The sequence below is a fragment of the Pyrus communis genome, chromosome 4 (genome assembly GCF_963583255.1).
Source record: "Pyrus communis chromosome 4, drPyrComm1.1, whole genome shotgun sequence".
In the NCBI taxonomy this organism is placed as follows: Eukaryota; Viridiplantae; Streptophyta; class Magnoliopsida; order Rosales; family Rosaceae; genus Pyrus; species Pyrus communis.
Genome location: NC_084806.1, coordinates 19,922,191 through 19,947,550, shown reverse-complemented (window position 1 = coordinate 19,947,550; position 25,360 = coordinate 19,922,191). Strand labels below are relative to the sequence as shown.

Below are 25,360 nucleotides of genomic sequence, written 5' to 3'. Positions count from 1 at the left end.
GCAAATAAAACGGTTTGGTTTCGGTTTTGGGTTTTCAAAACCACACCGAAACCAAAACCAAAACTGCACCATATATTGAATGTTTTTGCTACATTGTTGTTGCTGTTTTTGCTGCACTCGTGGGATTCTGGACAAGTCATTATGTCATGAGAGTGAAAATTGCTTTGGCAGAGAAGGGAGTTCATTACCTCTATTTGGAAGAAGAACATCTTCTCCCAAAAAAACGAGCCCTTTGCTTCTCAAAGTCAACCCAGTGCATTAGAAAGTTCCTGTCCTCATTCATAACGATATTGGTGTGGCTCAATCAGATTCAGGAGACCAACCACAATGTACTTTCCTACGTACATGCAGATGCAACAGTAAACAATCTTCTTCTCTGAGTGAAACCGGGCCAACATCACAGTAACTATTTCAATAAGGTAATTATATATATGCAAAACACTATATTTTCCCTACATGTTGCATCAACTATATAGAACTATTTAGCAAATGAAGAAAACAAAGAAGTTGAAGAAGATTGACTGCTCAGGAGGATATATATATTGATAATCATGATGGTGAAATTGAGGGCAAAGGGTGTAGTGAAAGCAATGAAAAGAAAATTGGGGATGTCATGGATCAATATTTAAGGAAAAGAGAGAGAGAGAGAGAGAGAGAGAGAGAGAGAGAGAGAGAGAGAGAGAGAGAGAGAGAGAGAGAGAGAGAGAGAGAGAGAGAGAGAGAGAGAGAGAGAGAGAGAGAGAGAGAGAGAGAGAGAGAGAGAGAGAGAGAGAGAGAGAGAGAGAGAGAGAGAAGTATATTGCAGTTGCAGGGTGCTGGTAGTGCATTAAAAACCTGCAAATAGGTGTATATTTTAAATTGTACATTTTTTTTCTCAAAAACTGAACTGAAACCATTTGAAAACGCACCGAATCGAACCAAACGGTTTGCTTTCATTTCAGTTTTGGCTTCAAAACTGCACCGAACTGCACCGCAAAAAGTTTCGATTTTGGTTGCGGTTTCACTCGAAACCACATCGAACCGCACTGTGCCCACCCCTAGTCTCCAACTGTTTCCCTTTCCCCTTTTTCTCCCCCTCGGAAAATCTGAACCCAAAAAACCCTAAAGATTTTCAAAGTTAAATGTAAGAAGAGGTTAAGCCAAATTTGGGGCTGTTAATCGACGACATTTTTTGAAACTTAGAGAAATCGAAGTTGGCTAACGGATTCAACGTAGATCTGAGAGAGTACGAGCACCAAAGGGTGTCATCCTAACCGAACGAGCCGTCTCCGTCGCCAATCGAGTCATCAAAGCCGAAGAGCGCACTTCTGAATTCACAGATGAAGTGGGAGATGTAGGCGTTGAAAAAGTAGGAAGCGAAGAGAAAGCCGAAACAGAAGAAAAGTCGGGGACGAAATGATTCTCAAGTGATGAGCAGTCTGCAGTGAAGAAAGAGAGAACAGATATGAACGTGAACGTGAATCTGAATTTGAGTAAAGACCAAACGAAGCTGCACTACTCAGTTCAACAATCACGTCAGTATCCGTACTCGTTGGTTCAGCAAATAGGATACATTTAGCGAATGGGATTAGCTACACTTCCCCATGTACAAGTCAGCAATATGGAGTTTCTGTGGGTGAGGGTAGTTAATAGACAAATAGACGGACAAGGAAACAAGGTCTAACATTGCAACAAATTCGTAAGTTGATGTATGACATTGCAATGTTCAAAAGATAAGGTATGGGTTTGTTATACCCATAGTTCAGGTAGTAAAATGTAATTTGTCCTTTAAAAAAAAAAATTGGACTAGGGAGTGGACCTTGTGCCAATCATGTCATCATTTAACAGTCAAATTGAAAGAAAACTTAACAACAGTCTGATATTGCAATGAACCGTAAGTTGATGCAAGACATTGTAATATTTAAAAGATGAGGTATGAGTTTGTTAAAGGAGTCAGAATGAACCTTATGCTTGCAGGGGTGGTCACAAAACATGGTACTTTGAATCAAAACGCCTCTAATTTTTCATGAATAACCACACCATTGCAACAACTAACGTGCTAAATAGATTTACACCATCAAGTTTTCCTACCAATTACTATTCCCACTGAATTGTATCGCAATCAAATCATCCTAAGAGTACTTAAGTATATACTGCTTCACCATAAAACATATATTTACTTGCAACTACCAACCCGACGGACCCCTACCTACAAAACATCAACCCTCTCTTATTGATGGTCGAATTGCACATGAAGCCACATGACAACTTTGGTTCTTACTGAGGCTACACAGCCAAGCTACAGCTCCAACGAACAGGGTGCCACAGTAAACCAATCTCATGCTATTCTCCTCAGTTTCAACTGGGTGCACATTCCCTGTATGCATTGACAAACCACCGATTCATTGAAGGTACTTGGACATTTTCCCTTTGTTGCCATCACGATCATGATAGATTTTCTGCAGGCCAAAGAAAAACAAGCGTATGGTTCAAATAACCGAAAATACTTGTGAGATTGTGTTTGCAAAATGAGGCACGCCAAATATGTTTCCCTGTCATTTCCTCTTTCAACCATCCATTTCTTGCCATATGATCAACTAAAGAGGACATACAAGCCCCTAATAATATTACACTTTACCGAAGAACACTTCAAAAAGCCAATACTTTGGAAAAACCACCTTCTCACTTTGCAATGGAAGAAGGCACCAAATTTTCCATTTTAGATTCAATTAGAACGTGACAAGTGGATGGTCGAAGGGTTTTTTCTCTGATTGATTTTTTGAAGTGTTTTTCTTTTTATAAAACTGATAATTGTTTGGATGTTTTCTCTAATTTTCAGAAGAAAAAAAAATTAAATAACAGAAAAGAGATTTCAAATGTAGTTGAAGCTACTTCAACCACATTTTGGTCATTTCCACCTCTCCAAGTTAGTAGAGTGCTCAACATGCGTATTCCATATTCAAATCCATGCAGCAGTAATCATTATACAGTACACCAACAGTGATATAGAGTTTAAGAATACACACCTTCACCAAATAGCTGCTCAAACCGAGCTACGATGTGCTTCCCGTAAGTGTACTTCTTCAATGTGTTTGTATGGCCCCTTATACGATTAATTAATAACACCCGTTGACTATCAGTACAGATTTCGAGAGTCTTCTGCACCACATAATTTGCATATTGGTCCTTCATCATTACCTAGGACAAAAAAGAAATGGAGGTTAAGCAAAGCTTCAAATGAACTTGTGCTGCTTTGTAAACTATAAATTGGCATATGTGTGTGCATATACACGTAAATAACACAACTAATGGATTTTTCCTCTAGGACTAAAGGGTCAATGAAGAATTCCTCATACCAACAAATTATCATTTCCTTCATTATGCCCAACAATCTCACTAATTAACAGTTCTCGTTCCGCTGCACCACCATACTCCAAACATTTCTCAACAACATTTGAAGCAAACTTGTGCTGGCTCAGCGGTACAAAATGACCCGACAACTTGTTAATAATTTTCCTTCTTTCATTAGGTTTTCCCCTCTCCAATACATGCTGTCAAGCATAAAAAAAAAAATTCATTAGCCAAACAAATGATGAAAGATCAATCACATGTATATAGAGATAATGAAATATGTAGTTGTAACTAGGAAGCATAAAGCACATCAGAAATATAGTTGGAAAGAAGTGTTGCACATATAGGACACGAAATATACGTGTCAACATTCAACTATTAGGACAGAAAAAAAGGCTAAACATGTACATGTATACCTACAAAGTCATGAGGTTAGGAGAACCAAATAGGAATGAGTGAGATGGTTTTTCAACACCTCTCTCGTGTCATTCTACTAAAAACATGTGTGCCTAACAGTGTAAGTAGGTGTGTCGAAGGCAATTTCTGGACAACTTCTGGTGTAGACAGTGACACACTGAACTACAAGCCCTCTTCTATTGCAAAACAGCTAGTCAACTTCTGGAGTCATGCCTTTCCAATAAAAATTTATGCCATCTGAGTTATTCTCACTATTGGATGCCTGTTTCTCCACAAATCCATGCCTCTTTCAAAGAAATTTCCTCCATCAATTAACTACACCATTTACTGCTTGAGCCAAACACATAAGAGATTTTGAATTGCTAGTACCTTATGGCTATCCTCATCCTATAAGAGGGCAAATCTTCTCATGACATACGTGTGACTGTGATACCTATACGTAATACCACTGTATTAAGTATGACCACTAAGACGTCGACTGAGTTCCAGTATGCATAAATTAAATGTTCAGCAAGGCACATTAGTTCTTCAGCGTGAGACTATGTGTCATAAATTCATAATGGATAGTAATCATAGTAGAGAGTCCAATACAAACCTGTGTGACATAGTTGCCATACTGGTCCTGGGCAAGACCAGCAACAGACTCCAATATCTCGTCAACTATAAACTGGCATTGCAGCTCATCCGTACAATGCTCCAGAACTCTCTACAGCAAAACCAAAAAACAGAGAAACAAGTTCATCTTTTGTCTGGTAACCAAAGGAAGGGTGGCAAAGGGGAAGAGAAGTGCTCCAACCCCTCAAGTTTAGTGATACCTGTATAACACGACAGCCATAAGGATGGATTGAAAGTGTTGGAACTTGACCACGGAAAGCAGAGATTATAAACCCAATTTTTTCTGTAGGAATGCTCTCAATGCACTTTTGTATGACATGGTTTCCATTTTGATCACGAACACATCTCAAAATATGCCCATCCAGCTCATGTACAAGCTGCACTTTCTGTTCAAGTTTAATAACCTCAAGTGCCTGTACCCACCGTAACAATAAATGACATAGGCATATTATTATTGAACCAAGAACACTAAGCTGGGAAGGCAATTATGTAATACACATTGCTTCCAATTACTGTTAACACTTTTTTAAGAAACAGACCATGTCATTATGGCAAATATCGTTAGCAGCTTGTCAATGGGTGCACTATTCTAAAAAGAATATTAAAGCATCTACACTCCTCAGCCCCATCTCAGAAAAATTAAAGAAGATGCAAGGAGATAGAACAAGTCAGACATAAAAGAATAAAGTGCATCGACTCTTTCATGAGCCAATAACTACAATAAAAGGTTCTTATAAAACATAAAACACAATACAATACAACGAAGGCAAAAGCCATAATACTGCTGTTGCAAAAATAGCAATATTGATAAACAAATATTTGATGTTGGAAAAGATAAATAATAAATGTTATCTAAAAAAATCAGAAATATAAGCAATTACACCCACAAATCTCTGCATTCAGTTTTGTACTTTCAAACATCACTGGTAATACTACTTGGTATCAAAAACCTATTCAGCACCTCCAAATACATCTATATGTATAGCATAAACATCTCAACAATACAGAGCTAAAATTTAGCATAATTTCCAGACAAGTCAAGATAAGCTATCAGTCAATTCAATACAATTAGACCCCTTTAAAACTGTTCTAGACCACCCGCACACAATGAAATAAAAAATAAAAGCGAAAAGATGAGCTGTATTATAAAATTGCAAATCATCAAACATGAACGTGCCACATGAAGTTCATTCGCACACAATCTGCAACACCTTATCACCCTCTCATACCTTTTGGATTACACGACAGCCATACATCTGCAAACTTAAGGGCAAAATTTGACCTAAAAGTTGATTGGCAAGTTCCTTCCTCTGCTGAGGGGTTCCATACTCAAGAAACTGAAATAACAAACGAAGTTGAAATTAATAAAATGGCATGAACCTTGACATTACAGAGAGAGATAAAATAAAATAAAAACACAAAACAAAACAAAACTTAGAACATACCTTCTGAATCACATAGTTACCGAAAACATCAGTCATTAGTTTAGAAGCATGCGGGACAACTTCTTTGAATACAGAAGCCTTCTCTTCAACACTACAGTTTTCCAACTTCTGCTGAATAAATCTACTCCCATGTTGATCAGCACTGAAATTGAAAAATTCACGATGACTTACTTGTTCCAAACAATTAATAATGAAATCAACAACTTGAGCACAAACAAAGTACCTGAATTCAACAATATGTCCTGTGATATCAGATAGCTCAAATCTGCGGCCTTTGCCAGATTTCAACTCTTCAAGGAAATTATAAATCTTGGGGTCGTCATAACTCTCAAAGCCTCTGTGCCCTGGCCATGCATACAAGCCAGTATTTCTGCCTGAACCTATGGGTGGTACTGGCGAAACTGGACTAGTAAGGGGAGGGGTTGGATACTGCATTAAAATACCAACATTTGGTGCACTTCCAAAATAGTTAGAAGTCACTGACCCTCCTCTCTGAGGGTTCAAATTCCCCATGTTTCCAATTCTCTGATGTTGGCTTTTGTGTTCATCCAAATAAGTACCATGACTGGACACTTTCTTTGAGTCAACACCACCTCTTGATGCCGATGGATCAAATTGGCTAGGAACACCATACGACTCCACAAAAGGCCGTTGATGGTATTGCATGTACATAGATTCAGAAAAAGAAGATTGCAGCGGATATCCAAGTTGACCATAGAACTTGCTTGAATGTTGCATATCAGCACCAGGTGAAAGGATGCCCGCAGTTGCAACCCCAGATGTTCGAGCATTCAAGCTTGGACCCACAGTTCCATCAACAACCACAGGGACAGCAACCGGAGGATGGTATCCACCAATATATGGAGAAAAAGCAGTAGGATTCATATATCCGCCAACATACTGTGGAGGGAGAAAGCCTGGTCCTTGAATATTTGAGTAATATGGATTAGCTGAATTCACGTAGGCTGCTGCAGTTGCATATAGTGGTGGTGTGAACCCAGATGTCTGAAGAACTGGTTGTACATCCGCCGCAAACTTGGATGTATTATGGAGATGCTGATCCATGCTAATATATGTACTGTCAGTTCCTTGAGAAGTTATTTGCTTCTTGCCACTTTGAACTTGACAAAAATTGTTTTGTTGCTGAGCCTGCTGCTGCAAGAAATGATTCTGGCAACTGCGCTCCCATTGTTCGTGTTTCTTTTGATTCTCTATCAAGTCCGATATGTTAAGAGCCTTCATTTCAGGTTCAATGACCGCAACACATGCATCATTAACAGCCGTGCTCCTGGAAACAGAAGTTGGCGAGGAATTATCATTTGGTGAAAGTTCTGTAGCATCGGCAGTATCTGCACCCACGCTGGGCCTAATGGTGGTTGTCGCATTAATAACAGGATCATGCAAGGAACTGGAATCACTACTGTGATCAATGAATTCCTCAGGTATTCCATTGCCCAATGTATGAGAGTGATTAGGTACAGGTGGTGCAGAGCCTCCAAAATCTTCCTGAAAGTAAAAAGATAAGTTACATTTACAAACCATGATATGGTAAGGAAAAAACAACTGGTGACTACTTTACTGACAACAACTCCTGAGTTTCTCCAACAGTAATTTTTTTCTGGATTCAAAATATGGGCAAAATTTTAAGTTCATTTGGACAATAGAAGCTATTCTTTAAGAGAAATATTTCAGACATTACAACCCAACTAAAAATAAACAAGAATGAAATTCTCAAGGTAATCATAAATAGGAATATATGCACCTTGTTGAGTAAAATGTCAAGGTATCGAGTTCTAACCTGTATTAAATCACTCGCATTTTGGTGTTGGTGGTCAATAAATGATGCTGCACCCTCACCGGACCAAACTTCACTTGTCTGATCTACCCAATCATTAGAAACGTGTTGGGAAGACTGATCATCCTCAGATTCTTCCTTGTGTGTAGGAAGTGATCCTTGAGACACATGCAACAGAAAATTGCCACTGCAATCTTCAGGTCCCCAGTTCTGGCTGAAACTACCAATATGGCGTGCCAGACGTCGATTCTCCCAAGAAATAAGTGGACGAGGAAGTCTAGGATTCAAATTGACATTGGCACAATAATATGCCAAATAAGCTGGATCAGCCCGTAATTGTTCCTCAGTCTCACACCTTTCAATAACACTACTTAGACTTGCCAAGCTTCCATTCATGCTAGTGTCCTGCTGGGATAGAAGGTCATTGATGGCCAAAAACGAACCCTCCATACTTGGGGGTGCACTTCCACTTCGATTAGGAGAAATATCCTGTCTGCTGCTTTTAAACTTATGGCCCCTGAGAAGCAATTTCAACTCCTCTGCTGCCATAGCAGTCTTCTTATGAGGCGCCCATTTTGCACTAGTTTCTGACATTCTTATTGGACTTTCTGTCGCCATGCTATCAGAAAATAACATGCCCCCTTCTTAGTATGATAGTATAAGGAACCTCACATGCTCCCTGAAAATCCAAGATATAAGGGGCATTTCAGTCAGAATATGGGGGAAAGAGCAAGACAAGATGCAAAGTAACTAGAAAGGTGACAAGGACCCCCTAGTCCTTAAGCAGCATATGATTTGTGGAGAAATTCACTACTATGTTTGGATGAGGGAAATAAACTTGGAATTTAGATTAAACTCGAAATTTATAAATTGATAATTCCCTTGTTAGGATTCATTAACATGGAAATTTAGAATTTCCGTGTGGAAAAAAATTTGGAATTTGGGACCTCCAATTCCCAAGTTTAAATTCCATGTAAATAGGTGTCATTTCCTAATTTCTATGATTAAGAGTTTAAAAATAACATATTCCGTATTCAATTCCATTGTTCTTTTTAAGTTAACCAAACAAGAAAATTCACAAATACTAGGAAATAAAATCCCGTCATTCCAATTTCCGTCATTTTAAAATTCCTTAGTAATCTTAAATTTCTTCATCCAAACATAATGTCCAAGAAAATATGTTGTCCTAAAGAAGCAGAGGTATTAACAAATTCTCAATCATATAATCGCTTCATCGGTCTTCATATCCACCTTTTCTCAAATAGTCCTAGACAAATAGACTGTATGCTCAATAGGTTTCTACCCTTTTCAATTTTGTTCTTCACTTCCAAATATCAGCAAAAAAATAATAATTCTGAAACGTCATTGCAAGTGAGTGCTTGGACCAGCAGATAACGATCTTAAATATCATACATGAATGAAAAGGAGCAAAAGAAGCAAAGCCCCAGCAGCATATTACCCAGCCAAAACCATGTGAAAACCCCACACTTTACAGCAGCAACCATTCAAACAGATAGAAATGGAAGAGTAGAAAAAACCCATTACAATCCAAGCATTTAAATTCAGAAAAATAACTGGAGACTAAGTAGAAATACAGAGACAGAGAGAGTTGAGTTTTGAAAACCCTAGGTGGACTTTCTCTGTGACAGGAAAGTTTGGGTGAAACGTTAGAGATTCCCTTACCAGTAATACCAGCAGCTGACGGGAAAGGAAAGATTCACCGTTGCAAACAAACCCTAGATTCTATTCGGGAGGGGAGAGAGAGAGAGAGAGGGAGAGAGCGAGAGGGAGATGCACTGGCCCCCTCCTATTCCTATCCGATGGGTCTACTGAAAAAAATGATGTATTTGGCTCGTTTCAGCGGGTATTTACAATTTAAAGGTTTCTTTTTTTTCTTTTTCTTTTTTAAATAAAGAAAAGAAAATAGATTTAGTTTCGCAATAAGTTAGTAATAATGTAGTTCAAATTCACTGGTAAGAATCGAACTCAAGACCTATCATTTACAAATGAAAAAGACTGTTACTAGACCTTAGTACTAAATGGTTAAAGATCTCTTTCTTTTAGTAAAAAAAAAAAAAGTGGCTAATTTCAGATACGGTTTTCACTAATTACCATTTCAAATCATTTTTATTTCTGTTCCTCTTTCGAGTGATGATTTTTTTCCACTATTCAATGTCTGTATTACATGAAAAATCACTTTAAGCTCAAGAATTTTAAAAATAATAATAATAATTGAAATTATTTTGTAATGAGAAATGACACCACAACTAAGAATAAATTATGAAGATAAATGAAGATTTTTCTATAATTAAACTTTTAAAGAATCGAGGTAAATAAACTGAATCTACCAAATGCATTGGAGATTAAAATACTCTTATTAGGGACATACTAGAGTTCCAAAGAAAAATTAATTTTTAAAGTATAAACATTCACTTACTATTACAGTCTAGTAGTATGAAGAAAAAACAAATTTTAAAGTATAAACATTAACAGTCACTTAGTACTACGGTCTAGTAGTATTGTAAGTGAGAAGTCTTAGATTTGAATTTTGTCAAAGGCGAATTTGAACCATATTATTGCTAGCACATTGTGAAGCTAAGCTAAACCTTCCCTCTTAGTGTAGATAATATCATTTGTTCAAAAAAAAAAAAAAAGTTTAAACACTAACAATTATTGGTGGGGTTATGGGTTTGGTTGACTTGAAGTGGCACGGAGAATGGACAAACAAAAATGTATGCTTTAATTAGGTATAGCAAATGTGTCTTATTTGTTGTGTTCGTATTGTTTTCATGTTATACTCGTTATCTTTATGGGTTATGTCGTGTTAAACTCGTTATCTTAACGCTAACATGTGATCCAATAACAACCTGATTCATTAAAAGGTCGTGTCGGGATAAGACTATACAAGAAATTATTATACCTAATGTCTAGATCTGAAAAATGATATCTTATTGGATTTTTAATGAATGACCCGATAATAACCCGACTCGTTAATCGGTTCTTAAAGGGTGACTTAGTATCGTCAATCATTAACGTATCGACTCGGAACCTATTATTTTGTATCGTTTAGTCTCGAGTTAATGGGTCATCCACAAAATTATCATTCCTACTTATCTATACTACTATATAAAGCCGGAAGCCCATTTGGGATCATAGGCTTCACCAAAATAAATGGGACAAAAATGCCCACCCAAACAAAAAAGTTCAAAAGCAGCCCAAAATAATACAGGGGCATTATCGTCATATAAACAGTGTTTTTTAATAGGGTAAATCTTTGTTTACTACCCTCATGTTTCATGGTTTTCAACATTTAGTACATCAAGTTGTTTTCATCCAGAGTCCTACCTAAAGTGTCAATTTTGGGACAATCTCATACATCCGTTAGTCAAACTATTAACTCTGCCGTTAACTGATGACGTGGCGCCCATGTGGGCAATGACTGGACGTCACGTGTCATTAAAGGGTCCACATGGAATTCAAAAATCTAAAAAAAAAAAAAAAACACATACACCGTCTTCTACCTTCCCCCAACCTATCCCTCCCATTCTTTCCTCTGCAACCCCTCTTATTTGCACACCCCCTATCGCTCATCTCCACTCACGAACTTTGTCAGATTGACACAATCGCCCAAAGCCAGAGGCATCTGCGACCTCAGAGCCTCCAATTCCTTCTTCTTCGCCGTCACGAACCTCCAGAACCCATCTTCAAGCATAACGACTTGAGATTCATCAACAACCCCTTGCTGTCGTCCACCTCGCAGTACTCGTCGTCGTTGCGGACCCTCCATATTCTTTACCCTCCTCCTCTGCTTTCTTCCACTTCCAAACCCTAAAAAAACCAAAAAAAATCACCTTTTATTGCAAATGGGCATCTTCCCCAAGCCCTAAAAACCCCATTGCTCAATCCCCACCCAAATTCAACTCCAACCCACTTCATCCATGGCCGCATCTTCCATCTCCACCCATTTCGTCGCATTAGCTTTCCTCGTTTTCTTCCTCAGAACCACTTCCTCCCCCTCCCCCCAACGAGGTCTCCTTCCTCCGCCTGCTCGAGAAGGTCTCTAATGACTGGGTCGTCGAAATCAACAAGCAAGTAACCTCCATGGTTGAGTTCCACCTGGAAAAGCTTCAGGTCAACGATGTGGGACTAGCGGCCATCTCAAATTGCTTGGATCTAGAGATTCTGCACCTGGTTAAGAGCCCCGAATGGACCAATGTAAGATTGGTCTCCGTCGCCGAACTCTGCAAGCTGCTAAGGAAGCTTCACATTGACGGATGGAAAGCTAATCAAGTAGGCGACAATTTGAAGACGAACGGGGTGAAGCCGTGGAGGGGTGTCGGGTGTGGGGAAGTCGAAGGGGTTGGGGTTTTTTTTTTTTTTTTTAATTAATTATTTTAATATTTTAATTTTGGGCGAATTTTTTTTTTAAATTTTAAATTCCACGTGGACCCTTTAATGACACATGGCGTCCAGTCATTGTCCACATGGGCGCCACGTCATTAGTTAACAGCAGAGTTAATAGTTTGACTAACGAATGTATAAGACTGTCCCAAAATTTACACTTTAGGTATGATTCTAGGACGAAAAAAAACTTGATGTACTAAATGTTGAAAACCATGAAACATGAGGGTAGTCAACAGAGATTTACCCTTTTTAATAATTAATTCTTTTTGTACATTTTTTTTTTATATATAATTAGTATCTTACAATGGACTAGTAATAATGTGATTCAATCAATTGTTTATTAAATACTATTTTCTCTAATTTTAAACACATTCAAAATGTGACGACCTGTCCTCAATTCATATATATTTTATCCTCAAATGTGTGAAAATGACGATTGTACCCTCGAGTCGTAGTGACGTGAATGTACGTATATGGTTTTAAATTATTTTCCTGTTGACGTAATTAAATCATACTCGATGTCACAAGAGTGTTGACGTGATTTAGGGCTGAATTAGGTTCGTAACGAAAATGTTACGAATAAATGATTGTGTAATTGGGCTAAGGAAATGGACCAATCACCATACCTCCCACTTTCTTGGGTCAAATTAGAATTTTAGGCTTGTTTTGGGGTCAATTGTTAGCCCTAAACAAGCAGCCCAATTAGGGCTTAAGATCCCTTTTATCTATGCCCAATCCAGACCACACGCACACACTCACACACACGTACATATTCTCATCCTTTCTCTCGATTTCCATTGCTTTCGAGAATGGTTTCTAATTACGTATATATTTTTATTTTCTGGGAAACTATACGGATTTTACGGTGAGGGATTATTACTTTTGGAAAGAGAAATGGTTTTGAAAAGCTTTGTTTTTGCCCGCTCACGTTTTCTATTTTGTGCCCCTCCAGGTTCTAGATAGAAGTGCATGTTGGTGGCTCACGAGAACTCTACAGCAGTTTTGACAGACATCCATCAATGTAGGGTTTCTTTCATACCCTATATAATTAGTATATAGCTTGCTGGACTGCACATTGGCACCTACGCTCTGATACCAAACTGACATACCCCGACCTAAATCGAGGCATGTTGGGCGTCACGTGATGGAGACGTAGCCATGTGCGCAGTGAGGAAGTGACAATGATATGAAGATGTGAGAAGTCAAAAACCAATTAATTAATGCACACAAGACAGGTAAATAAGTGTGGGAAGAAGTGTTAGAGCGTAGATACTTGGTGAAGTCGCCTACAGACTTGAGTTACCTCCAGAATTATCACGGGTGCACGATGTTTTCATGTTTCTATGCTTCGTCATTATGTGTCTGATCCATCACACATGATACCTCCTCAGCCTTTAGAAATTAATCCAAACTTGAAATATAATGAGGAACCAATGACGATTTTAGATTAGAAGGATAAGGTTCTTAGGAACAAAACTGTGCGCATGGTGAAAGTTTTGTGGAGGAACCACTCGATGGAGGAAGCCACTTGGGAGATGAAGGGCCATATGCGAGATATGTATCCACACTTATTTTATGGATATTAGTGGTTTGTTATGTTAGTGTATAGAAATTTCGGGAACGAAATTTTATTAAAGGGGGTAGGTTGTGACAACCCATCCTGAATTAATATATATTTTATCCTCGAATGTATGAAAATGATGATTGTACCCTCAAGTCGTAGTGACATGAATGTACATATATGGTTTTAAATTATTTTCCCGTTAACGTAATTAAATCATATTCGATGTCATGAGAGTGTTGATGTGATTTAGGGCTGAATTGGGTTCGTAACGAAAATGTTACGAATAAATGATTGTGTAATTGGGCTAAGGAAATTGACCAATCACCACACCTCCTACTTTCTTGGGTCCAATTAGAATTTTAGGCTTGTTTTGGGGTCTATTGTTAACCCTAAACATCCCAATTAGGGCCAATTAGGGCTTAAGATTCCTTTTATCTATGCCCAATCCGGACCACACGCACACACTCACACACATGCACATACCCTCATCCTTTCTCTTGATTTCCATTGCTTTCAAGAATGGTTTCTAATTACGTATGTATTTTTATTTTCTGGGAAACTATACGGGTTTTACGGTGAGGGGTTATTATTTTTGGAAAGAGAAATGGTTTTGAAAAGCTTTGTTTGTGCCCACTCACGTTTTCTGTTTTGTGCCCCTCTAGGTTCTAGATAGAAGTGCTTGTTGGTGGCTCATGAGGACTATACGACGGTTCTGACAGACATCCATCAATGTAGGGTTTCTTTCATACCCTGTATAATTAGTATTTAGCTTGCTGGATTGCACCTTGGCACCTACACTCTGACTATGTGTATCTACGCTCTAACACTTCTTCCCGCACTTATTTACCTGTCTTGTGTGCATTAGTTAATTGGTTTTTGACTTCTCACATCTTCATATCACTATCAGTTTCGCACTGCGCACATGGCTACGTCACCATCACGTGACGGCCAGCATGCCTCGATTTAGGTCGGGGTGTGTCACAAAATATCTTAAAAGGCACGTAGTGCCGGTTATAGAAAAAAAAAGGTTTTCGCGCGCGCATAATAATGTGATTCAATTAGTTGCCAAATGATTGATTTTTTTTTTGTTAAACAAATGATATTATCTACACTAAGGGGAGGGGCGCGCGTGCATGAAGGCTAGTAAGTTCTAACCTAACATCTTGTTTTGCATAGGCTACCTAACCTAGCAGTACGCACGTGCATGAAGGGCTAGTAAGTTATAACCTAGCATCTTGTTTTGCATAGGCTACCTAACCTAGCATCTTGTCTTTGCGTTTCTAGTTAAGTAACATCAAGCATAACTGATTATGTACAAGAAAAGTTTACATGATTAATATACTATTATATTTAGCTTTTTTATTTTCAAGAAACTTGATACGGGACCTATTAAATTTGGGTAATGCTAGGAGGCCAAATTTTTTAAACCAAATGATAGATGATTTGATTATTAATTAAATGTCGATTAACATACTTATTTCTCATTAGTGACACATCATTTGGTTTACAAATTTGGTTTAAAATTTTGGTTTCCCTAGCATTACCCATTAATTTTTGTGTCTTGACAATTTTTTTTTTTTTCAAACATCGTTAACTGTTTTGGGAGCATGCTTACTTACATGGTATGGACACGAGAGGGAACATTTATGAAATAAAAAATGAAAGAAAATGAATACGCATGTGATAAACATATCTTCATTTTTCACGTGTCATACCCAAAACTAATAGAACCCATCTACTTTTTCATTTATTTGGTTATTATTAGGATCCAAAGATTTCAAGCAAGGCTCAAGAGGATTGAAGGCCCAAAAGCTTTATACTGTCATACAATTTTTTTTTTTTTAATACACAGTCATACAATTTCGTGATAATCATATTTATATTATACATATTTATCTAAAAAAGTAGTAGTTAAGCAAGGTTTTAATTAATTATCATGTGACGCCAACCAAAAAATATATCATGCTAGATTGTGCACATTCTTTTAAACACAACACCTACCAAACTCATATGGAACCCAAGATATGTAGTTTAATGGGGCTTGCTTGAGGGGTTGAGATGTGGAAGGTTACGGAGGTCCACAAGACACATGGGAAACTCTTTGATACTGGAGACATTGGCATACTTGGGAGTACCAAAGTCCAATCCCAACTTAGAGTGATCCTATGCTGGGTAAGCAAATGACATATTTTCCTACATGTTATTTTAGTCGTGCACTGTCATTGGCCCCCACTCCACTACAACTTATCTTCCCAAGAAACTTAATCTTGCACCAAGCTATTTCATCATGTTACTGCACTAGACATATGTTACCCATAAGCATATTCCTACTGCAAAGCCATCTCAACTTTTGGTCTATAGGTTGCTAAATAAATTCTGTTCCACTTTTTAACCGTTGGAAATAATATATTTTCAGCATTCCTTATTATCCATAGGACATATAGAGGTTCTAAGCCATCCATTTACTTGCTGGAACAAGTAGTTTCCAACACAACTTTCTACCCAAGAGAAACAAAAAAGAGTCTTCATCCTTTGTTAAAACAGAGCAAGGATCAGAAGCAAACGAGGAGATCATGCTCAATTGCAAGTAGGGGATACACATTATCTTAGTTGCAGGCCTAACCTTAACCCTAAGTTTCCCACTCTCCTCACTCCAATGTTTTCCTTCATCTACTACAAAAATATCAAATCTACAGACCAAACCTTCTCCAACACGCCATTTCAACCTTATGCTTAGAGAAGACCATCTTTATTTTGTTATAGGAATGCTTTTTTCCTGTTGTAGGAATTCTTTATCCCTGTAGTAGAAACTTTTCTTGATGACTGCAAACCTTCCAGCAAACCGTAAAATCCAGGTTTAAGCTTTCTCATTTCACGAGAAAACCCAACCAGCCACTACACCAAAACGGCTCATGCACTTTCATTTGCTAAACTTTGTGGATTTATAGCTCCCGCAATTCAAGCTTCCATGCCAAGCCTTTTTTAACGTTAACTCATAACTTCAACAGTCGCATGAAGCATTTCAACAGTTGCTAAAAGAATATCGACAACCGCAAGAAACACCTTAATAGATCATCCTCAAAGCCATCAGAAACACTCCATCAGTGATGAAGCATTCAACATAACACCAAACCAAGCACCTATAAGCTGCTGGAAGAATAACAAAGCATTCATTCTCTAGGACTTGTTTTTCCTTCGGGATGCTTTGTGGATAATTCTCGCTAATTAGAATGGGCACATGAAAGAAACGATATTAAACTGGGCATGACACTCAAATTAGACTAGAGCAAGAAATGGTAGGTAAGCAAAGCTTCAAGTATTCGTCTAGGTGTCAGAATGATTTTCTGACCCCTTTTTCTGTCTTGGAGTCTCGTATTTATGGACTTTCTAAGCCTTGCCTATGGATAGATTTGACCTTCATTGTGTGGCTTTATTAATTGACGAAAGAACTGGGACTTGATATGTGGCTTGGTTCGTGATTTAACTCCATCAATTAATATTTGATTCAATTAAATTAAAATCAAAAAATTCATTTCCGCCAAGTGTTGACACGTTTATTTCTTGATGACACATCCGATATGGATGAGTCACATCCATGTATACGATTTGTGAGACACATGGCGCATGCCACATAAGCCATGATATATCGAAACTTTAATCTATTGGTGAACATTTACTTCATCAAAATTTCGATATTTGCAATATTTTGCCTTGCACAATTAGTTTGATATATATCCATCTTAGTCTTGCAAGCTAAGATTCCACAACAATAACCACAACTAATCTTCGAAACTAATAACAAGTGTCAAACATCTAACAAGGGTCCCTTGAGCTAGTAGAGATATACACATCCACATTAATTTGGATAACCATTCTTAGTATCCTATCAACACCTCAAGCTCGGAATTCCTCAATGGAAGAGCTGGGTGCAACCCTTTGAAAATCTAAGATGCCTATAAAAGATGCTTTCCAACTACTCCACGAATTGACTCTAGGGGCACTAGGCAGGGTAGTTGCTAGCCTCATGCCTTTGTATACATTTCTATGGGCATCTTGTCGATATGTTCAGTTGGCATATGTTGACATCTGTAGGTATGATCATTCAAAAACTATTGACATAAGTCGACATGCTCGTTCAGAACCTATTAGCATCTGGCGACATGCATGCAATATGACTTGACAAATAACCTTAGGGCTACCAAGGCTTGATTAAATACCAATTTGCATGCTCAACTGTCCAAAAGATTTTGCATGTTGCGCTATTTGTACTGACCCACAATAATATTCCTAAATCCGCCACTAGTACTAAGATGAGTGTTTGTTGGATGAGACATAAACTAAGCAACAAATGCAATTTTTGGACTAGTTAAGGTAATATATTGTAAGGAGCCCAAGAGATGCCGAAATTACTTGTCATGTTTCAAGGTGCAAATCCCGACGACATTCTATTAGAATCTCGTGTTTCCAGTCATGAAAATGACTTCTCGAAGTCAAGTTGCAGAGGTCACCGAAAGTCGATGATGATTGGGGGAATTAGACAGAGAAGACACCAGTGAAATGAATCGTTCCGATCCAAGGGTTTAGGGTTTCGGCATGTAGCGGCTCAGCGGATACAGTAGTTTGAACGAAAAATTGAAGTGAATGCCCTAGGCCTTTTGTAGTTGGGCCTTGACTCGGATCCGGCCCATTTAATACTCCGCGACCCATTTGCGGAAACACCCAATTTCCCAGAACCACGAGGCAAGAACCTCTCTCTCTCCCTCTCTCTCTCTCACTGTTATTCTGCAACACCCGCCATTGACAAGAAAAAAAAACCCTAACCTGCTTGCTTGTGGATTTGAATTCAGAAAGGCAGCATCTGACTGGGTTTTACAGGTTATATGGAAGATTACACCCTCGTCGCGAGAAAGTCCTGCTTCGGCTTGCCCACTGCATGCCCCTCATGCTTGACAGTCTACTTTTACCTCAAATTTGCCAAAGTTCCCTTCCGCTTAGATTTCAATCTTACCTACCCCGACTCTGGTAATCAAATCTTTCCCTTCCCTGCAAATATTTAATTTAATTTGATTTTATTCTTTTTGGGAGGGTTTGGCAGGTTTGGTGGTCTGAAATTCGTTGCTGCTAATTTTTTGAATTGGGGCTTTATTTTTACATGCATTGAGTTGATTGTTCCAACTTCCATGGCATATGGGTTTTGGATTTGTTACATTATTTATTTTTTGAACTATATTATCTACGCTAAACCTCATAATAAACTAGCAATAATGTGACTCAAATTCGCCTTTGGTAAGAATTGAACGTAAGGTTTCTTACATACAAGTGAAGAGGAATGGCTTGCTACTTGAATGTGTTCTTAATTACCAACTTCTTTTTTATTCAAGTAGTTTTGTATTATATTGGCAACTGTAGGAGAGTACCTTACGTGGTAAGGGTACACTGCCACTGTAGGCATCCTGTGCTAACAATTCAATGACGGGTGGACAGAAACTTACACGTCATTATATCATTGGCGCGGGTCGCCACGGTGGCTGTGTACCCAAGCTACAAGTCCCTCTCCAACTTTTTTGGATGTATCGTTGGTTCTGTGAATGGTGCTTGTTATGTGTACAATTGGGATATATACGTAGCTAAACATATATAGGATTTGTGTGTTTGGTATGTATTTAAATGGGCTTCTTTGTATAGTTAAGGTATATCTTATGTAACTGGACAAACATGGCCAGAGCAATTGCCACTGTGTTTGTGCCGGAGCCTTGACATTGGCAACTGTTTCTTTTTTCACTTGCAGAATATATTTGAACTAATATAAGAATGAGTCTAGTTTCTATGGTTGCACTTCTGTTGGTTTATTGTTTCGCATTTATATTTTAGTATGCATGTAAGCGTGCACATATATATCAATAAGATGAAAATCATGGTATCGGTTGTGGCTTTTGTGTAGACAAAATCCCTTACATTGAATCTGGCGAGTATGTGATCTATAATAATGAGAAGGGTGGCATTATTGAAAGACTAAAAGAAGATCGCATCGCTGATTTGGACACTGAATTTCACACAATCCCAGAATGGATATCTACAAAGGCAATGATCAGCTCCTGGATTTCTGATGCCCTTACGTATGAACTCTGGGTGGGAACTGATGGTTGTTCTGCCAAAGAGATATATTATTCTGATCTCCCATGGCCAATTGGAAAGATTCTATTCTATAAGAAATTTTACACTGTAAAGCAGCAACTTGGGATTACTAATGACAGCGCTGAGAAAGTAGAGGAACATGTACTTTTTTCTCACTGACCCTACTACTTTGTGCTAAGTAATAAGTGCTGTCTTGTTTGATTATTATTCAAATCATGTGGTTTATTGATTTGACAAATTGATGGACAGATATACAGGAGAGCCAGCCTTGCTTTTGGAGCTCTGTCACGTCGGTTGGAGGAAAAAAAGTTTTTATTTGAAGACAGGTGATTTTCTATCCTATTCTAGGTACCTATTTCCTTTTACATGAAATCATGGGAACTGCTTGTTATTATTTAACTTCCTTTCTTTAGTACTAGTATTTTTTTTACACGAAAAGTGGCAATTAACAGTATCATGCTGATTATGTATCTACATGCATTGTTCCTTTTATGCAGGCCATCAAGTTTGGACGCAGTCTTTCTTGGGCAGGCACTTATCACTCTTCAAGCATTGCCAGTAAGTCATTGTATTTATAGGCAGACAGATTAGAAAAGTTTATATTAGCAATTAAACAACATTTGCGTTCTATTAGCTCAACTATATAGTTTAAATCTATTAAGAAGTTGAGATTCCAACTTGAATCTTGAGCTTATCTTGAATATTGGTATTCTGCATGAATTCAGATAACATTATTTGCTTGAATGGGAGATGAAAGAGATAGAAAACGCATGCCAATTTTAATTTGGAATGGTACCCTGATGTAGAAAATTAAGACCAGCACCATTGTCTTTATCCGTCCCTTAATTACTTTTAGCATTAAAACTTTATTGAGCTTACAGAACCTTGTGTAAATTTTAGTGCCCCTAGCGTTAATTCTAAGAGAAATATACTTCCATAGAAGTGAACATTATGCTTCTAACTTCCACCATCACTTCTACGAACTTTTTTTTTTTTCGCAATATAAAGAAGGGTATCCCAAATGGTCCTTGATGTTTTGGAAATCATAATTTCGTCCTTTATGCTTCAATATTTAATCAATTTGGTCCTTAACGTTTGCTCCCACACATCAGTTTGGTCCTTGCCATCCAAATCCGTTGAAAACTCTGTTAATGTGCTGACATGGCACATGTATGGGACTCATAACTACACTTCAGTGTTGCCATGTGGATTAAAAAAATATCAATTTGTAAAAATAGCTTAAAGTTTTTCAAACCATAAAGAAAAACTAAAAAACTGAAACGAAAAGGTAAATTAATAAACACCAACCCAAAAGGGCCAAAACTCAAAACTTCATCCACCATCGGCCCCCAACTCTGAACGCACAAACCACCTCAACCCAGATTGGACCCCTCCCTTGACATCACTGCCCCTCACTACACTCCCCCACCCACCCACCGAAAATCCAACTATACATTTCCCCAATCTCCAGACCTCTGTCACCTGAGATTTTCCCAGTTATCTGTGCAAGACCGACAAAAAAAAAAACAATCTGTGCAAGGCACAAATGCTACCTCTTTGTCTCTAAACTTTCTCTCCTCTCTACAACCCAAACAGAACCACCTTAATTGTTTTCATACTGATACAATAAATTGGTGATTGAATCAATTGAGGCACATCTTCTGTACAACTTCTTCTTTCCATTTTTTAGAGAGGGAGAGTTGGGGGGGGGGGGGGGTGTGTTTCGGGTTGAATGTGTGCCACATCACACAATTGTAACTTTAAACGAATTTGGACAAAAGGACCAAACTGATGTGTGTGAACAAACATGGAGGATCAAATTGATTGAATTGAAACACAGTGAATGAAAATTATGATTTTCCAAACATCAAGGACCTTTGTGATAAAAACCCATACATAGAATAAACATACAGTACAATATGTATAATTCAATAGGAAGCAGAATTCTTCGACTCTATTTTGGGTCAGTGAGATTAAAATTTTGGTCTGAACGACTTGGATTTCAAGTTGCACTCTCAGCTATCAAAATGGGAAAATCGGCTTTGATATATACACTTTTGCATCTGGTCTGGAACTCTGACTGAATTTGAGCTTAGGAAGAGGTACTACACTTATAAATGACAGTTTCAGTTGCAGAAGACTACCTTTTCCACCAAAATGATAAATTAAAACCAAAAGAAACGATACTGGTCTGAATTTACACTCAGATGTCAGTGTTTTGTGCACAAAATTCGGACCCCATAAATAACCCAGTTTCAGCTGGCATAAGACTCATTTCTATCAAAGTTAAAAGTTTGAACAACTAAAGAATGATACTTGTTCTGACCTCTCTCAGAAGCAGTATTTTAAAAGGCTTGCCTAGGCGGCCTCTGAGGCTGGGCATCAATGTTCCCGCCTCTGTTTTGAGGGAGTGGGCGGAAGGCTTCGCCGGAGCGCGTATGGGCGGCGGAGGCGCACCTCAGGGCATTCAGGGCGTTCTGGGCGTTTTTTTTCTTCAAAATCCAGGTTTTCTGAAATGTTTTCTGCCATTCTAGTTTCAACGAAGAAGAAGGAGAGACTTTCTCTCTCCAAATCCCATAAATTTCCATAATAATTGCTCCACTCAGCCTTTATTTCATTTTAAATACCCTATATATACTCCACTCAATCCTTTATTTTCCTTTAAATTCCCATAATTATTGCTTTATATCATTTTAAATACCCTATAATTACTACACTCAGCCTTTATTTCCTTTTAAATTACTTATAATTGCAACATTCAGCATTTATTTTGCTTGAAATTTTCCTATAATCGTGACCATTCATCCTTATTTTCCTTGAAGTTCTCTATAATTGCTTACAATAAAATAAATAATTATAACATTTTGAGACCATATGACAGTTTCCAAGTACAACTAGACTTAGTAATAAAGAAGATGATATTATCTTTGATTTAGTTATAGTTATATTTGTTTTTACAAAGTATTAAATTGTTATAAATATACTTATATATATAATATATATTAAAATTTTAGGTTCGAAGCCTCACGCCTCATGCCTCACGCCTCGCTCCTTGCGCCTAGGCTGGGCTATCCATTGGACGCCTCTGCCACGCCCCCGCCTTTTAATACATTGCTCAGAAGTCAGTGTTTTGGTCACAGAATTAGACCATGGGATTTAATTTTTGAGTTAGTGAAGTCTTGGAACCACTTTCGTAGATTTTCATTTTAACTTCCCAATTTGTATCTTTGTGTTCATCACTCAAATGGGATTATGCGTGATCTCCCCTTGGCCCTTCAGATTTCCTAATGGCATTATACTCTCTCTCTCTCTCGCTCTCTCTCTCTCAATGGAATTATGAGCATTACATTATTTAGTTACCTCTAGTTTCAAGTATCATGCCTTCAATGTTCGTAGCCCAGTTTATATATTATTTTATTTTCTTTTATTGCCTCGCATTAAACTTGCCTCCTTACTTTTTATCGTGCATTAGCCTAGTTTCCATGTGACCTATGATCGGCTCTTAATACAATCATTTCTTTATCAATCTTTTTGGTATTTCAATCTTAGATAATCAATTATTATACTCACGAGTTAGTAGGAATTTGATCTTTGTACAGATGACTAAACTTGTGTAATTAATTTATTCATTACTATAATTGGTTCCACTGAATGAACTTGGCCTATGGGCAACACCAAGTTGTACAGTAGATTTTGTTCAATCTTATTAGTTTTGTGGAGTATTTGGTCATGATTCCTGACACTTTGTGCTTTTAGGAAACATCGGTACTGCAGAGCAAGCTTTTAGAACATGAAAACCTGGTTAAGTATGCTGATAGGCTTAAGTTGGAGTTCGTGGACTCAGGTTCACCATCTTCAGTTCCAAACTTTCGTAGAAACTCTTCATCAGCAGCTCCTAGAAGAGGTCCTTCAAACTCGTGTGAGATACTTTTACATTCAAGGCTTGTGTCTCTCTTTTTATCTTTTTCCATGCTATAATTTAAAGGATTTATTGCCTCTACCAAACCGGATCATTTTTTGCTCCATTTTCTTTTTCTTTAGTGAACCTCTGTTCTTATCGTGGAAAATTCAAGAGTAGATTTGGCTTGCACACATGCAGTTTCCAACACCATATTTTTGCTTTAGAAAACATAGTATTTTACTTCAGAGTGTTAACAGTTAGAAACTTGAGCAAGTTGCACATTAGGCCTCTCTTGAAGTGGAAGCTGCATTTTGCAGCTCGGAATCTGAGATCATGTGATACTTCCCACTTTCTAGCATAACTAATGCGCTGACTAATAGGGACATGGGTGATATAAATCATCTGAAAGAGGTAGGTTGTAGGTTTTTGATGAGCTAGTATCCACTTTGCATGTGGACTTTAAGATGCAAGTTTTCCAGTTGTATACATACGGCGACCTATTTGTATATACGGCATTCATGGGATTGAAGTTTTATTTAATCATATTGGTTCTATCTATGATATTTGTATCAGGGTCACCTAGGTCGCAACTTAATTCTCTCAATTGCAATTTTTCTTATGCTTATTTGTTATCAGGTTCTAAGCCCAAGAGTAAACCCAAAAGGGAAGAGACAAAGGAGGAGAAAAGTTTTAAGAGAAGGGCCAGATATTTTTTAACAGCACAGCTGGTTTCGGTTGTACTTTTCGTCACTCTCCTAAGTCGAGTTGATGAGGCTGACGTCGAGGTTGATGATGATGGGTATGAATAGTTGTGTTCTTCGCACCAGCATTTTTTACATGAAAACCAGCTAGGATTAGCAGCCTGACGACAGAGAGAGAATTTCTGTAATCCTGTTCTTTCAATTTTGTAGTATGACGTTGAAATTTTGGGAAAATAAGCACCTGTATAAATGCATGATATGATTTGCTGGAAAGTTGAAGTTATAAACCTAGAATTGGAGGTATTCTTCACCTGCAGGATTCCAATGTTCGACTTTTGAAGCAGTGCTGACAATTTGTAAATTTCATTGGATATGAATTGGTGAGAAGGGTTTAACTGTGATGCAATTTCATACTTTTATGTTTTTTGCCCTCGTGCGCTTTGTTTTTATTCTGTGGAAGTTCTTTGTTGATTTCTTAGAAAGAAAGTTACAATGTCACATATACAGTAAGACTGAATTCTGGAACCCATCAGGTGGGTGTGTTTTGACAGGGGTCATGTAGCTGCTAGGATGCATTTGGTTGACTTCTAGCCGATGTTCGAGCACCTGGATTAGGGTTTTGAACGTTTTGGTGCCTCGCCGAGCCATGTCGATCGGGAACTGCATCGGAGTAGTTTGGACTGCCTTGGTTGATTTTACAAGGAATCTTGTTGTCCAAATGAATTAGTATTTTGCTACGTTTACTACAGTCCAGGTTCTAAACGAAAAAAAGGCAGCACTTGGATTTGTTGTTCAATGGTGGTTATTCCGGCGTATGATTATTTTCGAAGAAGACACGATTGGGTTACGGTGCAGGGAAGACTCGATGACAAGACCTCGTACGATTTGGGAGGTTTATAAGTTTTTATTTTTATTTTTTATTTTAGTCAAACGATATATTTGTTAGATTAGATGTTAGATTAAAGAGTCGACAAGGTTCGAACCCAAGCCGTGATGCAAGGGTAACACTTCTCTCCACCACTGTGGTAGAGGCCCACTTGCGGGGGTTTATAA

At 38.0% G+C, this 25,360-nt stretch overlaps 2 protein-coding genes across 2 annotated transcripts; one reads left to right on the top strand and one right to left on the bottom strand.

Moving 5' to 3' along the window:
• Window positions 1-1,999: 1,999 nt before the first annotated feature.
• Window positions 2,000-9,424, bottom strand: LOC137731593 (pumilio homolog 6, chloroplastic-like). Its single transcript, XM_068470749.1, has 10 exons — window positions 9,286-9,424; window positions 7,606-8,281; window positions 6,031-7,313; window positions 5,808-5,949; window positions 5,592-5,699; window positions 4,563-4,775; window positions 4,343-4,453; window positions 3,336-3,530; window positions 3,006-3,177; window positions 2,000-2,438 (listed from the first exon to the last, which is right to left on the bottom strand). The coding sequence occupies exons 2-10, from the start codon at window positions 8,236-8,238 to the stop codon at window positions 2,425-2,427; spliced, it is 2,871 nt and encodes a 956-aa protein (XP_068326850.1). The 5' UTR covers window positions 8,239-8,281; window positions 9,286-9,424; the 3' UTR covers window positions 2,000-2,424.
• An 8,865-nt stretch (window positions 9,425-18,289) lies between these two features.
• Window positions 18,290-24,708, top strand: LOC137731904 (mitochondrial outer membrane import complex protein METAXIN-like). Its single transcript, XM_068471158.1, has 6 exons — window positions 18,290-18,592; window positions 19,512-19,846; window positions 19,955-20,031; window positions 20,203-20,263; window positions 23,462-23,624; window positions 24,243-24,708. The coding sequence occupies exons 1-6, from the start codon at window positions 18,451-18,453 to the stop codon at window positions 24,413-24,415; spliced, it is 951 nt and encodes a 316-aa protein (XP_068327259.1). The 5' UTR covers window positions 18,290-18,450; the 3' UTR covers window positions 24,416-24,708.
• Window positions 24,709-25,360: the final 652 nt, after the last annotated feature.